Here is a 17,254-nt window from a genome sequence, read left to right as displayed (position 1 = left end):
AGTATGTCAGCTATAAAAGCGTCGTCCAGGACAGGGGTTATGGCCAGGTTAAAGAACAATGAATATTTCATAAAATATTAATGGGGCTGGCTGGCCTTCCTTGCTTTCTTGCTTTAATTTAAATGTCTGCTGTCAAAGTGAAAGATGGTGACAGGGGCTTATTCTGCACTTTAAGTTGAAAAGTAAAAATAGTTAAGGCAGTCAGGGACACTTTGAAGTATGCTAGCACCGCTGAAGTTTGTGACGGTGAAGTCTAGCAGGGGCAAGTCGTAGGGGGGAGCCGGCAGTAAAAGGTCTGGAGGTATCAAGGGCTCTCTGTCCTCCCTTCCTCAGAGCTAAGGGTCATGGTGACATTCCCCAGGCCCGAGCTGAAGAGGGGAGACAAGACTGGATCAGCCATAGAGCTCTCTACACACTCACGTCCAAGGCCAAAGGGGAACCTTGAGGTCTCCTTCCCCATGGCATCTATCAGTAACATTGACTCTCTACGAAGCTGTTTATCAGATTAACCTGGACCATTACCTTACAACATACACAAAGGTTAACTCATAATGGATTAAAGACTTGAATGTAAGACCTGAAACCGTAAAACTCCTAGCTAGAAGAAAACATAGGCAAGTAAGCTCCTTGACAGTGATTTTTTGGATTTGACACCAAAAGCAAAGGCAACAAAAGCAAAAATAAACAAGAGGGACTACATCAAACCAAAAAGCTTCTGTGTAGCAAAGGAAACCATCAACAAAATAAAAAGGCAACTTACTGAACGGGAGAAAATATGTGCAAATCATGTATCTGATAAGGGGTTAATATCCAAAATATATAAAGCACTCATACAACATAGTAACAAAAAAAGCAAACAATCCGAATAAAAAAAATTGGGGAGAAAATTTGAATAGACATTTTTCCAAAGAAGACATACAAATGGCCAAGAGGTACATGAAAAGATGCTCAACATCACTCATCATCAAGGAAATGCAAATCTAAACTATAATGAGACCTCACACTTGTTAGAATAGCTATTATCAAAAAGATAAGAAATAACAAGTGTGAGCAAAGATGTGGAGAAAAGGGAACCCTCGTGCACTGTTGGTAGGAATGTAAATTGGTGCAGCCATTATGGGAAACAGTATGGAGGTTCCTCAAAAAATTAGAAAACCAAACTCCTAGATACAGAGTAGTTGTCAAAGGTGGAGGCTGGAGGGTGGGTGAAATGGCTAGAGAGTTCAAAAGGTACAAACTTCTAGTTATAAGATAAATAAGTCCTGGGGATGTAATATTAGGCATGGTGATTAAAAATAAAAAACTGTTCATCACCAATGTATTTTAAACTTTGGTTAGAAATTACAAAACTAAAGTCCTGTAGGACTCAAGGAGAAGACCACTCATTGTACCTTTAAAACTCAGGCAGAATTTTAAATAAACTAGAGATGAGAGTTTAAGCTAACAACAAACCTAGAGGGCCTTTAACTGCAGGATTTCCATACTTCCTTCCCAGTGATCTCATGGGACCTACGGTCACACCACTTCAGCCCTGCTGAGTTTTCCAGCTTAGGCTTAGACCAAAGACAGGTCACTCCAGGGGACTTTGTTACTGAAGGTTTAGTTAACAGGACGTGGTCTCAAAGCATGCCTCACTAGCACTTCCACTGGTCAAAATCTAATGGTCCTGCTCTGAATAAAGTATGGACTTTAGTTCATAAGAATGCATCAACATTGATTCCTTAGCTATGACAAATGTATTATAGTGACATAAGGTGATGAGAACAGGAAAAAACGGGTAAAGGGTACATGGGAACTCTCTGTACTATCTCTGCAACTTTTCTGGAAATCAAAAACTATTCTAAAATAGAAAAGTTCATTATAAAAAAATAAGCAAAAAATCAAAACAAAATACAACAACAACAAAAAACCCTAATGGTCCAGAGATTTTATATGTGTGTGCATACATACATGTACAATATATATATACACACATGTACATACATACATACACACACACACACACATATACACACATCTGAAAATGAATCTTGAACTCCACCTCAAACCTTACATAAAATTCAATTCCAGATGGGCTGTATATTTAAATTTAGATCTAAAGATTCTGGAGTGTAACATGGAAGAACATCTTTATGATACAGGCAGAGATTTCTTTAATAGGATCGTAAAGGAAATGATTGAACCCCATTAAAATTAAGAACCATTCATCAAAAGACAAAGAGAATATATGTAAAACATATATCCAACAAGGGGCTCCTGTCCATACATAACTAACTTCCACAAATTAACAAGACAGACAACCCAACAGAAAAATGGGCAAAGATCTGGAAAGGAAGTTCACAAAAGAAGATATCTGAAAACCATTAAACATTGGTGCTCAACATTATCAGTTATCAAGAAAATGCAAATTAAAGCCACAAAGAGGGACCACTATACGCCTACCAGAACAGCTAAAATTAAAAAGACAATATCAAGTGCTAGGAAGGATGGGAAGCAACTCACACACTGCAGGTGGGTACTTGTTACAACCACTTTGGCAAACTGGTTCACAGTCTCTGCTGAAGTTGAATATGTGTAAATCCTATGCAAGCAATTTCACTCCTAGGTATATACTGAAAAGAAGTGCATGTATACATGTACCAAAGGACATGTACAAGAACCTGTATTATCTCCAAACTGGAAATACTCCAATGCTCATCAACAGTAGAGTGGATAAACAAATTGTGGTGTGTTCTCACAATTGAAGTATAATACAGCAATGAAAATAAACGAATGCTACTTACTTGCAACACAGGGATGAATCTCCCCAACATAATGTTGACTTAAAGACACCAGACACAGAGTAATACATATGGGATGATTCCACTTACACAAAGCCCCCAAATAGGCAAAATGAGTGTATGACTTAGGATTCAGGATTGTGTTCACTTGGGGAGGAGGGGGAGGTGACTGGGTGGGCGGGCATGTAGGAGGAATGGTGTCTGGATACTGGTCAAGTTCCAGTTCTTGATGTGGATAGCGATGACATGGGAAGTTCACTTTGAGAAAACCCAACCCAGTGTATATTTATGACCTGTGCCTTTTTTTGTACGCATGTTATACTTTAATGAAAACACACCCACAAAAACAAAGCAAAAATGGATGACCTGAAAGAAGGCCACATCAGTCCCTGAGGCTTTGCAAAGACTGGAGAGAGGGGGACAGAGTGTCGGGGAAGGAATAGGACACAGGGCAAAGGTGATCGCGAGGGTTTTCCACACTAACTGGGTCTAACACTTCAGATTAAATATAACCATCTCCTTTATTTCTGTAACTAAGAAGGAGGAACCAGGGCTTCCCTGGTGGCGCAGTGGTTGAGAGTCCGCCTGCCGATGCGGGGGACACAGGTTCATGCCCCGGTCTGGGAAGATCCCACATGTCGCGGAGCGGCTAGGCCCGTGAGCCATGGCCGCTGGGCCTGCGCGTCTGGAGCCTGTGCTCCGCAATGGGAGAGGCCACAACAGTGAAAGGCCCGCATACTGCAAAAAAAAAAAAAAAAAAAAAAAAGAAGGAGGAACCAGGTTCAAACTTCATAGAAAATATAACTTAAAAAATGACTAGGGCTTCCCTGGTGGCGCAGTGGTTGAGAATCTGCCTGCCGATGCAGGAGACACGGGTTCGGGCCCCGGTCCGGGAAGATCCCACATGCCGCGGAGCAACTAGGCCCGTGAGCCACAACTACTGAGCCTGCGCGTCTGGAGCCTATGCTCCGCAACAAGAGAGGCTGCGATAGAGACAGGCCCGCGCACCGCGATGAAGAGTGGCCCCCACTTGCCACAACTAGAGAAAGCCCTCGCACAGAAACGAAGACCCAACACAGCAAAAATAAATTAATTAAAAAAAAAAAAAAAAAAAAATGACTAGCCATACCCTAATAATCCCTCTAACAATTTTCCCCCAAAGATTTTTCTATCTAGGGAGAAGGGGAAAGAAAAGACCTCCTCACAAAACCTCAAAGGGCAACATAACTTTAAAAGCAATGCTATCTCATTTAGTTTTTACCCCTTGATAACAGATATCCCATTTGTTTGCTTTGAAAATTAAGGGAATGGGACTTCCCTGGTGGTCCAGTGGTTAAGACTCCCCGCTTCCACTACAGGGTACACGGGTGCAATCTCTGGTTGGGGAACTAGGGTCCCACCTGCCACGGGGCGATGCCAAAAAAAATAAATACAATTAAGAGAATGCAGAACTCTTCCATTAGTGTAGTTTATTATTGATAAACCAATAAGAACAAAATAATAGTAGGTCTCTGTTACAGAATAGAGACTAAAAGTGGAAAGGCGAACCAAAAAGAAAAAAGCAGGGAGAGACACAAAGATAGAGGCAGACAAGCCCACAGACAGTAACACCAGAGACCCAGGTTAACAGCAAATGCATTATCAGCACAGGGAGCATCAACCCAGAGAAGCTTCTGAAATACTAAGAGTGCAGCCTTTGGGATACTTTAAAAGCATGTGACAGGTTTGCAGCTATTTGTTACTTAGCGACAAGACCTAATCCTTAGTTTGCAGATTTTTTTCACCCAGCTATACCTACCTCATACACATTTGTAGCCCAGATGTGGAGATGTCTCAAGCTTCAACCCTGGTTAGTGTCTGAAGCAGATGCCAATTAAGTGAAAAACAACAAATTAGGGTCTAATGTACTCACCTCTCATCTTGGATAATCACGTGCTTGCTTCACCTGCCTTGACTGGTATCCACAAGTGAGTAACGTGTGTTTGAATGACTCAAGCCATTCTTCCTCATCAGCATGTTAAGATACACATTGTGGTGCTTCAACCCAGAGATTGATTCGGGAGCTTGGGTGGGATGGGGTACATGAGAATTTGCACTTCTAACTTGTTCCCAGGTGATGCAATGGCCCTGACTCAGACCCTAAAAACCACTGTACCAGAGGTACATTTGACTGCTCATATTTTACATTTCTCATCAATAAGTATCTTGATGTGATAACATTGGTATTCAAAACCCTGGTTCTTTCAAAGACTAAATGTTTGGTCAAAATAGAAATAATTAACCACGAGAAAACACAGTAAATTGCAGTCTGTTAATTTACAAATCTTTCCTCCATGTTTTAGGAAACAGCTATGCTGCTTTTAGTCATAATGTATGTACTGCATAAGAGGGAGCGTTATGGAAAAGGCTTAGAAACATCAAAGGCAAGAATAAAGTATACAGCGTATACAGTTTCTGGAGCTCTTTCCTTCCTATGTAAATTAAATTACTACCATTATTTCCCTGAGAGGCATTTAATAGGTTTTGTACTAGATGATAAAACTCTTTGAAGGCAGGGGTATCTTTGTATATTTAACAATGCCAGAATACAGTAGATTCTCAGTAAGATATTTATTGCACAGCGGGATTCTCTTTAGTATTTACAAAGCTCACTATATATTTAATTTCTTTATCTTGTTTATCATTTGTCTCCCCCAGTTTAAATGTAAGCTCCATGAGGGCTGAAATTTTTGACTGTTTTGTTCACTACTATATTCTCCCTGCTTAGAATAGTCCCTGGCCATTGGAGGCATGCAATATTTGATGAAGGAAACTGTCAAATAAATGACAAATTAGCCATCTGTTTTAAATGCAAGGGAGAGTTGTGCACAAAGATAGTGTATTTTACTCATACTCTATTTAAAACTGGATGTTGCTTTCTTTTTACTGCAAGAAATAATTAAATCTACAGAGTATGCTTCTGTTTACAAGTGTATTCTTAAAAGGATAAATGCTTAATTATCCATAGACCCCAATTATTGGTTTTATCTGTGACCACAGACCCTGATTATTGGTTTTAGCTGTGAACAGGGCAGCTGACACTAGCTCCCAGGTGTGAAATGCCAGCACACTTTTGTTCACTAATGGTTATAATCAAGGACAGCACTACTTAACAATTGATTAGATTTGGGAACAGTGGTAAAAGCAAAAACAAATGACTAATGCATTGGTGGTTCTTCCTTCTTTACTGTGTACGACTCACAGCACGAAGGTGAGCACTTTAGCTTGTTCACCTGTCCCCTAATTCGACTGTCACAGGAGGATCACCTGGGAGCTTTAAAAATACACATCCCTAGGCCCTAATTCCAGAGGTTTTAATTTGACAGAGTTGGGGTGGCGCCTGAGTTGTGTATGTTGGCAAAAATCTCCCAGAAGCGTGCACATCCATTGAGAACTGCTCGAATCTAGGTGAATTATCATATTGTTATGACTTCATCAAAATCCAGCTTCACACAGTCAAGATCAAGAAGGGGAAGGCATCAGAGCAGTGTTTCTGCAGCCATGAACCTTGGTCACCTGCAAGTGCTGATGTAAAAAATGATTCCTTGGCTCACGTCCCATCTCCTGGAGCCCCAGAAATGTGTATTTTAACAAACCCCCAAAGGGTTCTCACGTTCCCTAGAGCTTAAGAACTACTGCATTAGCCCCTCACCTCTTCTCACTCCACAATGGATTGTCTCCTCCTTCCTCTGTGGCCCCCTCCCCCGGCCCAGCTGTGTGTGTATGTGCGTGTGTGTGCGTGCGTGTGTGTGTGTGTGTGTGTGTGTTGGGGGCGCAGGAGGGTGGCGCTCCTTGAAGCTGACCCACCTGCTGGCCTTGAACTACTTGGAGGGACCAGCACATACACACTTACCCAAATAATGTCTGAGTGGCTTTAATTACAAAACAACCGAAATGAAGTTGTCAGCTTCATACTTTCAAAGGGGAACTGTGTGGCTGAGCTGTTTCATTATCCTGGAGATTTCATGTTAATTCAATAGGCGGCAATTTAGTTGTACACATGGCAAATTAAATCTCTCCCCAGGAACTGTGTAAGAAGCCAATAATACAGAACAAAAAGAGACGAGCAATAGATATGTTAGGAAATGACAAGTGCAGTATCTGCTACTTTTCTATCTGTAGAAAAAAGTGAGTTTAGCTGTGAGTATGGCTAAACTGGAAGCACTAAGAATTTAATCAGGGTGTTCCTGGATTCCACACGAAGAGACACTAGCTTTCTTTCTTACATGAAGTATAGGGCATTTCCCCTTTCCTAAAAATGGACCAACCTTTGATTCCTTTGGTCATTCCAGGACATGAATTAAAAAAAATTTCTTTTTATCGAACTAGAGTTAATTTGCAGTGTTGTATTAGTTTCAAGTGTATAGCAAAGTGATTCAGTTTATATATATATATATCCCTTTTCAGATTCTTTTCCATTACAGGTATTACAAGATATTGAATATAGTTCCCTGTGCTATACAGTAGGTCCTTCTTGTTTATCTAGTTTATATATAGTAGTGTGTATCTGTTAATACCAAACTCCTAATTTATCCCTCCCTACCCTTTCCCCTTTGGTAACCGTAAAATTGTTTTGTCTGTGAGCCTCTTCCTGTTTTGTAAATAAGTTCACTTGTATCATTTTATAAGATTCCACATGTAAGTGATATCATATGGTATTTGTCTTTGTCTGACTTACGTCACTTAGTATGATAATCTCTAGGTCCATCCATGTTGCTGCATTCTTTTTTATGGCTGAGTAATATTCAATTATGTAGTATACATCTTCTCTATCCATTCCTCTGTCAATGGACACTTAGGTTGCTTCATATCTTGGCTATGGTAAACAGTGCTGCTCTGAACACTAGGGTTTACAGGACATGAATTTTGAAAAGGAAGAGAGGGCACACACACATATGCATGATTCATCATATAAACAGAGAAGAGGCAACGGGGCATCTGAGAACTTGGGACAGTCTGAATCTGTCCAAACTTCTCATCCTGACCTGTTGCTCAAATGAAACCATGAACCAAATGTGCTGCAACCTGGTTATTTACATTCCCAGCTGTGGTAAAACTTTATAGGAGACGATGCTAGATGACTAGTTTCCAAAAAGGACACCAGTCACGGCGGGGGCCGCTTTGCAGAGGAGGAGCTATACCTGCTTGCCGACCTTGCAAAGGGATGAACCCCACAGGACAGGGCAGCCTGCATGTTAAGAGTCAAAGCCGCAAGTGCTGAAGCTATGAGGGCCTGGGAAACTGTTCCGCAATTTCTTCATCATCAATGAGGCCACCGCCCCCTACCGAAGACATCTGCCAGCCACTCTCCGTGCCACCGAGAGCTGCTGAAGGGAACACCTGGAGTCACCACTATTCAGGCACAACACAGAGGGACGGATTTTAGACCGGCTGGGATGGTATTTTCAGGAGGGGGAGAGCAGCAATTAGTCACTTGTCAAATGACTTGTGGCAAAATCTGCCCAAAGGCTGAATGCTGGCCTGATGCCAAGGGGAGGGGAACTGATGGGTTTCCTGTGATTACGAGCACAGATAACAAATAAGCCTGCGGGTGACAGATAATGCGGAGGATAATGATTAAGGACGACTCCTCCCACTGTGTGCAGCACTAGCCAGTTAGGTCCAATTCTGGCTCTACAATGTAGGAGAGCTTCAGAAGATACTAATTCTAAAGGACTGGGGGAAAAAGAAGTGAGGCAGGAATGATGAAGCTGGCAAAAGGGATATCCAAGTGACTGCAGTAAAGAAGACTGTTCATCTATAAGAGGGAGATATTTAATAAGTACAAGGGCACACGAATGCATAAAGCATAGGGAAATGAGTGGCTAGGCCTAGCCAGCAGAAGAGACCTCAGGGGTCACTGTGGACCTCAAGCTGAACAAGTCTGCAATGCAGAGTGAGTTAACAGGGAGCTAACAAGATAACTATGAATATTATCATTCTATTAGGCATAGCTGAGAAAAGTGTCACGTCCAGATGTGGCATCTAAAAAGGATAAAGAAAACAAAGCAGGAAACTCGAGAAGCAAAGTTTCTTGGGAGATACATGTTTGTTGAAGGAAAAGTAGCTAGATAACTACACTGAGTGATGGAGTGCTTATAAAAGGAAATGACAGAAAAAGGACATTTACAGTTTGCAATACCTTTGATAACATTTTTTAAAATTCTCAACAAACGTATAAAAACAACAATCATTTAGTAAGGGGACTAGGTACTTTTAAGTTACAGATAAGGGACAAGCTCGGCAAAATGGCGGGACTGGCCAAAGGCCACATGGCTGGTCCACAACAGAACTGAGACTTGAACCTGGATTTCAGGATCCAAATCTATTCTCCCTACATTTCTCTCTCGACTTGCCTGGAGGTGAAGGGCTGTCACCACACACACACACACACACACACACACACACACACACACACACACACACACACACACTTAAATTATTTTAACGGCACCACTTGTTGGTATCTACAAATTTCATAATCTTAGACTTCAAAAATCTTCTTCAGTCTTTAGAAAAGACTCAGCTCAGAAAAACTATTCTCTCTCTTAATCATAGATTTAAGTTGCAGCTAGAGGAATTTCAGATAGGTAGATACAGGACAAAATTTTGAAGAGGGAGGCGACTTAAGTACTGAGATTACTCAGAAAGATTATGGAATCTCTTCTTGAGATTATTCTTTCTCTTCTTTTAGCAATTGGATAAATTCTCACCCTAGTAGTATAGTAGGATGGTTTAAATATGGCAAAGAATAGAGACTCTGTCCTTGCAGAATTCCTGTTGGTCTTCGATGTAATGGCATTTGGAGAATTTGGGCTTTCTATATGGACTGGATGAATGCTTTAGTTGCTTCACAGAATCAAATAATGAGAAACTTTTTGTCAGTGACCTCTGCATCAAGAAATCTGACATCTGGGGCTTGACAGAGCTCTCATTTTCTCAATGTTGAAATTTCAACCATAGTCGTCGTATTATTCACTCTTTGAGGTAAGTTGAACATCACCGAAGTTCTGGCTAAAATCATCACCCACTTTCATAAGCTGGAAGAAATGGAAATGGGGCAAGAGAGCTTAGGCCAGATCACCTGGAGTCCTGATGTGTAAAAGCAAAATAAAATAGAACCCCGAATATTCACTCTGTCCGGGACCACAAAGCAAAAATTACCAATGAAAACAATTCATAAACATATGACAAGTGGAGCCAACCACATGTTGGAGAGAAGTCCTGGGGGACTGTAGAGACTTCACTTTAAAGTCTTAGTCCATAAAACACAGAAAAGTAACAGTCTCACCCTAAGAAAAAAATGTAGAAAAGAGGTAATTAATCATTAGCAATTTAAAAAGATCCCAGGCAGAAGAGATTTAAGGAGGAAACATTACAGATAAGGACAACAGAATAATTTCTAAACAAAGAAGGAAGGCCTATTTTTCACCCAGGGTGCCAAAGAGGGTAGAGAACAAAATTTAAACTCACAAGCTCTAACACACACACACACGCACACTCACACACACAGGCACTCATACACAGTCAGTACACCAGAGTAGCCTGAGGCATTCCTTACTGTTCCATGTAAACTGAATATAAGAAGTCCTTCACCCCTACTCTCAAGAAACGTACAGCTTTTCTGGCATGAATAGTTAACTATTAGGTCAACCAGAAAAAGCACATTCATGAAACTGAACTGTACTAACATCTGTGGGCAGGCATTTTTCCTGGCCTTTAATCATCCCCTCTAGTGAATGTCAGACACTGACCAACTTATATGCAGATATTGATATTTGTAGATAAGCTGTTATAAAGTCTCTCCCTGTTATATTTTGCAGATTAAAAAATCTTACATAGAAGTGACTTAACTAAAAACTCATGCCATACAAGGACTTTAGGTACACTCTTATACATACACTTGTATATAAAAGCACTAGAGCTCTGTGCAAATATTGACAGGTCTATACAGTAAGCTTTGAAATGTAGTGTAGTTTTTCAGAGCAGTCAGGAGTTAAGGATTTATGCTATTTTCAAACTGGTTTATTAGTAGGGACCTTGAGTCATCAGGCAAAAAGTGGGAACAGAAAGGAAGAACTTATTCCTATTTGTTCATCAAAATGTACTGAACACCTATAATGCTGGTGTATTGAGCACCTATCTGTTACGCTCACAGCGGTGCATACTATGCACAGGTGCTTAGGATGAACACATTGGATGAGAAGTCCTTTTGTACTGGAGGGTAGTAAAAATGTGTATGTGATCACATAAGTGGGTACTAATTGGCACCAGAGCTCTGAGGGGGCCTACAGGAAGCAAGACGAAGCAGCAGAACGGCTGGTAACGAGTGGGTGCAGAAGTCTGGACATCTGAACAGGTCAGGTCAGGATGTTACAGACAAGATGCATATGTGCAAGACTGAGGTGGGTTGTTTGCTTTTTTTTTTTTTTTTTGGCAGCGCTGTGTGGCATGCGGGACCTTAGTTCCCCATGCAGTGGAAGTGTGGAGTCTTAACCACTGGGCCACCAGGGAATTCCCTTTAGCTTTATAATATGTGATCTTGAATCTAGTTCTGCCATTAGCAATGGCCCCTGGTCAGCAGGACTAGAGTTCTGTAAGCTAAGGAAGTCTTTGGTCACCACACAAACGGACACACTGCCTACTTCTGAGGCCAGAACTCTAAGACAGAAATGAACCCAGCTGGTAACAGTATACTAAAATTGGAACTATCTTCACTTCTCCTATGTTCACCACAGATCATTTTTTTGAGTGGTTTAACACCTGAAAGTGAAACAGCCATTACAAAAAAAAATTTTTTCTTTTAAATCTCTCCCTAAATTCCCAAGCTTCATAGAAAATACATTTTAGGAAATAACACTTTAGAGCAATTAATAGACTTTTTAATTGTAGAAAGCTTTCAATGTGTATGGTTCCTCTTAATGACATCCGAATAGAACAACCCTATATAACTACCAACCTACATTAAGCAATTCTCATGGGGGGGCCACAAAAAACCCTGCACAATCATCAACAGGGAGACTGGAGGACAGAGGGAGGAGGAACACAGCCCAGGCAGAAATACGCAGTGGAACTTAATCACTGTAATTTAGACTTTGTCACCAAGTCCCAGGTATAAGCTCTTTTATGCACTGTCAAGAGATCTCCACATTAATTGCTGTTCCCGTCTTCCGAGGACACAAACGCTCTAATTTGCAGTGATTTTAGTTTCTCTAGCAATGTGCATTTGGTGGCTAAGTCCCCCTTTCCTCCAGAAAAGGAAGTCTGCTAAAGCTCTGATTATCCAGCTCACTCTGCCAAGATCAACAGATTGAAGTCACAAAGCATCCCCGTTACCAGAGTCACGAATGAATGTGACAAAACCTATCAGTGGGTGGGAAGCCTGGCCATCCTCCCTGAAAGGCCACATTCTTCCTTAGCAACTTTGATTTTCAACAGAAGAGTTATTTCTAAATGATGATTTAAATGATTTCTGCATGGTCAGTTGGAAGCAGAAAATGTGGATAATCCTTTAAGACCTTCAGGCAGCCTCAGTCAGCGTATTCAGATAATGCAAGCCCAGGTGCTGACTTTTCAGAGGGTACTTTGTACATCCCCTGGGATTTGGTAGATTTGTGAGATGGCACAGCCCACGTTTTGTGCTTTGGTTTCAGAGGCCCAGCTCTTTTCAACTTTACTCCGTGGTGATGCCATTTGAGACAAGACTTCTATGACTGACTTTCTTCTGCCATCAAATTAAACCAGAGATACATCCCCAGATGGAGTATCATTTCGAAAAAGACATTCTCCTTTCAAAATGAAGAATGGAAAACCAAATCTAGGAGTCAAGGTAAACCTGAAAACCACAGAGGAACTACTGTTCTGGGTCAGTGCACAGGCCATACTTAATGAGATGGTGGGTGTGCCAGAAACAGCAAGCCAGTGGCACAACTCTGCGTCAAGTGATTCTACATCTATATTATATTATTATGGTATTTGATGCCCGGCTTTCTGTCTTCCAAACACTTCCTTAATCCACTTGAACCAAACATTCTATTTTCTGAATTATGGAAATGTAACTGGATGCATGATACCCAAGAATCCTGAGATGACTTTCCCAGTTGCCTTTCTGCTTGGAGGCCATGCGGGTTTCCAGACCTGTGGCCATCACTTTTTTTTTTTTACATCTTTATTGGAGTACAATTGCTTTACAATGGTGTGTTAGTTTCTGTGTGAGATGGCACAGCCCACGTTTTGTGCTTTGGTTTCAGAGGCCCAGCTCTTTTCAACTTTACTCCGTGGTGATGCCATTTGAGACAAGACTTCTATGACTGACTTTCTTCTGCCATCAAATTAAACCAGAGATACATCCCCAGATGGAGTATCATTTCGAAAAAGACATTCTCCTTTCAAAATGAAGAATGGAAAACCAAATCTAGGAGTCAAGGTAAACCTGAAAACCACAGAGGAACTACTGTTCTGGGTCAGTGCACAGGCCATACTTAATGAGATGGTGGGTGTGCCAGAAACAGCAAGCCAGTGGCACAACTCTGCGTCAAGTGATTCTACATCTATATTATATTATTATGGTATTTGATGCCCGGCTTTCTGTCTTCCAAACACTTCCTTAATCCACTTGAACCAAACATTCTATTTTCTGAATTATGGAAATGTAACTGGATGCATGATACCCAAGAATCCTGAGATGACTTTCCCAGTTGCCTTTCTGCTTGGAGGCCATGCGGGTTTCCAGACCTGTGGCCATCACTTTTTTTTTTTTACATCTTTATTGGAGTACAATTGCTTTACAATGGTGTGTTAGTTTCTGCTTTATAACAAAGTGAATCAGTTATACATATACATATGTTTTCATATCTCTTCCCTCTTGCGTCTCCCTCCCTCCCACCCTCCCTATCCCACCCCTCTAGGTGGTCACAAAGCACAGCGCTGATCTCCCTGTGCTGTTCAGGCTGCTTCCCACTAGCTAGCTATTTTACATTCGGTAGTGTATTACTGCAATGTGGTAGTGGTAAACAGAGATAAAACTCGGAAACGCAAGGGAAGCTTGCGAATCTTATCAATAACAATACAGACAATGGGAGAAGTGAATATTTAACTTATCAAGTTAAATCCAAATTAAGTCAAGGATATCCTCTCTCATTAAGATTACCTGGGGTTTACTGACAGATTATGTGCCTGGATTCCCGTTTGGAAAGTAAAACTAAACTCAACTTCTCTGCTACTTTTCTTGAGGGCATGACAGTAAAAGAAGCCTGGAAGACAGCAAGGTTGGATGCTATCATACAAGCTGATCAACGACTGACAACAATTAAAGGTAAAAGGAGAAACCACCACACAGATCAACAGGCCCCAAAAGAGAGTGATGGAATGTTTCCTCCCTAAAAGAAAGGATCTTATACTTTGGATTGTAGGCTCAAATCCAAAGGAGGAAATGAAAAATAGTATTTACTTTGCCTATCACCGTGATCTCCAAGGATACGGGGGAATGTGTACTTTTCTCTTCTGAAAGGTAGACGGGCTGTGTCTAATTTTAGCTACACTTTCCTGTTAGACACGTCCCCCCAACACGTGACTGCCAGGAGCCAATTACTGAAAACAAACTGCCATGCGAACACTGGCTAAGCGATGTTCTCTGATAGAGAGGCAGAGTGTGAAAGATGCGTTCAGCATCATAAATGATGCCATGATAGTCTTGGAAAAGACCCCTTCCTTTTAAAAATATGGTCAAGATTTTCTTTTAATGTCTTCCAAAGACTGTCCCATTCTATATTCTCTATCACTAGCTGGAAGCCACATGACGAAATTCTTCTCTCAGGCTGGTATGCAGCTAGGAACGTTTTTATAAAATCAAATACAGCTATGAAGAACAAATCTGCAAACCTTTCCCACAGTTTTAAATAATGCACTAGGATGGCAGGAATAAAGGATTTGGGTGGTAAATAAAAGGCATTAAATATATAAAAATAACTGTCACTGTGCAAAAAAACCAAACCAAAATAAAAAAAAAACCCTTTCTTTATACACTCTTGAGCAAAGGGAAGTGGGATGAGGCCAGTGGGAGGGGCAGCAGGGAGGGGCAGTTACCTGGTGTGGGAAGCAGCGTCATTGATACTGAACGTGCTGTTCTCCCTGGTCAGAGGGTTTGAGCCGGCCTGGCTCTTGGCATGGATGTCCAAGCTCAGGGAGGACTCAGTTTTCCGGTCCATGCCGTGGCTCTCTGAATCTAAAGTCCGATCTGCCATGGAGATGACTTCACTGGAACTGTGCCACAGGGGGGCCACTTTCTCCTTGCCCGGCCCCGAGCGTGGTGACGACGTGGCCGCCCCCAGGGAGGCCGTGCTCCCGTGGCTAGGGCCGTAGGAAGTGGTGTCAATGCCGCTGTCTGCGGAGGTGCCTTGCAAGTAGTTGTAGCTGTTCAGCTCGGATTCGGTGCGGTCCCCGTCATACCACTTCTCGTCGCTGTGGGCGCTTGATGCGTTGCTGGAAAGGGTATTGCTGCTGGAGTGGCTTGAGTAGTGGCTCTCAGACTGCAAGGGAAGCAGGCTTTCCTTAACTACAGGCTTGGCTTCTTGAACAAAAGGGAGAAAATAACGGGGGAACGACCCTGTGAAATGTGTCTAAATAGAGAGTTGTCAAGACACAAAAACTCCTGTGAACACAAAAATAAGGCAGGAGGTATCTGGAAAAACCTACTCAGAAGATTCCATGGCGGACAGTGCTAGAAACTTAGTTTTTTAGAATCCATTTTTCATTATTTGGCTTATGCTAAAGTATTGATAGTATTGAGAGAATTTTAATCAGAAAAAAAAACAACTAAACTGTCATTAAAGTCTTTAATATCTTAATCTTAAAATAGAAAGTGATACTTCCAAAGGGCTTATCATTAGAAAGACCCTATTGATCATAGTAAATAGAGGCAGAATACAAGACTTTCTCTTAAAGACATCTTTTCTGTCCCCATATAGCATGTATTTAGGAGACAGCTTTCTAAGGAGTGCTTAGAGGTAAACTTACACAGAGATGCCAAGAGAATTCAATGGGGTAATCTTTTTAACAAACAGTGTTAGGGTAACTAGATATCCACATGCAAAACAGAATGAAGCTGGGTCCTTACCACATAGAAAAGAAAACTCAAAAAGTCAAAGACCTAAGTGTAAGGGCTAAAACTATAAAACTCTTAGAGGAAAACATAGGTATACATCTTCATGACCTTGGATTATGCAATGGTTTCTTAGATATGCCACCAAAAGTACAAAAATGATAAGAAAAAAAAATAGATAAACTGGACTTCATCAAAATTAAAAACCTCTGTGTTTCAAATAACCCAATAAAAAAATGGGCAAGGGATTTGAATAGTCATTTCTCCAAAGAAGATATACAAATGGCCAACAAGCACATGGAAGGATGCTCAATACCATTAGTCATTAGGGAAATGCAAATCAAAACCACAATGAAATAACACTTCACACACACTAGGATGGCTGTATTAAGAAAAGCAGACAATAAAGATGGTGGGCACTGTTGGTATGAATGTAAACTGCGGCAGTTGCTGTGGAAAAACCTTTGCAATCCTACTCAAGAGAAATGAAAACCCATGTTTATACAAAGACTTCTACATGAATTTTATAGCAGCATTATTCATAATAGCCAAAAAGTAGAAACAATCCACATGTCCATCAGCTGATCAATGGATTAAAAAAATGTGGTACATCCACACAATTATTCAGTCATAAAAAGACATAAAGTACTAATACATGCTATCATGGATGAACCTTGAAAACAGGCTATGTGAAAAAAGTCAGACACAAAAGGCCACATATTGTGTGATTCCGTTCATATAAGATGAAATGTCAAATAGGCACATCTATAGAGATAGAAAGTAGATTCCCAGTTGTCGAGGGCTTGGAGGGGATGGAAGAGGTGGGGTGACTCCCTAAGGATACAGGTTTCTTCCTGGGGTGATGAAAATGTTCTGGAGTTAGATCGTGGTGCTGCTTGCAAAACTCTGTGACCGTACTAAACACCACTAAACGGTACACTTTAAATGTGGGAATGTTATGATAATGTGAATATGTGGTACATGAATCATCTCTCAATTTAAAAAATGTGGGCAGAACCCCTGTTGCACAGTGGCTCAGTTGCTTAGAAAGAACATTTTATGGCTAACCAAAGAAATACAATTTCAAAAGATATCTGAGTAAAATAACATTTAAGTGAGGGGGGGGGCAGAAGTTCAGATACTTGGTGGAGATGGAGAGAAAAGGAGAGAAAAGACTTGTGTGTGTGTCTTTACCAGCTGCGGGGAGAGGGCCACAGGAGGACCACCTTGCCTCACTTCAAAGTGAGAGATCTCCTCCCCTTGAAAAAGGATCAATCCCGGGCTTCCCTGGCGGCGCAGTGGTTGAGAGTCCGCCTGCCGATGCAGGGGACGCGGG

At 41.3% G+C, this 17,254-nt stretch overlaps 1 protein-coding gene across 1 annotated transcript in view; it reads right to left on the bottom strand.

Moving 5' to 3' along the window:
* Positions 1-17,254, bottom strand: part of LOC103072726 (signal-induced proliferation-associated 1-like protein 1) — a gene marked incomplete at its 5' end in the record, with an annotated part of 89,937 nt that overhangs the window by 24,131 nt on the left and 48,552 nt on the right. The window contains one exon of the mRNA XM_007450288.1: positions 14,904-15,346. Within this exon, the coding sequence (XP_007450350.1) occupies positions 14,904-15,346 (443 nt within the window). The remainder of the gene's footprint in view (positions 1-14,903; positions 15,347-17,254) is intronic.

The sequence above is a fragment of the Lipotes vexillifer genome, unplaced genomic scaffold (genome assembly GCF_000442215.2).
Source record: "Lipotes vexillifer unplaced genomic scaffold, Lipotes_vexillifer_v1.1 scaffold2006, whole genome shotgun sequence".
Classification (NCBI taxonomy): Eukaryota; Metazoa; Chordata; class Mammalia; order Artiodactyla; family Lipotidae; genus Lipotes; species Lipotes vexillifer.
The sequence above is the reverse complement of the archived record's forward strand: the minus strand, read 5'-3'. Positions and strand labels throughout refer to the sequence as shown.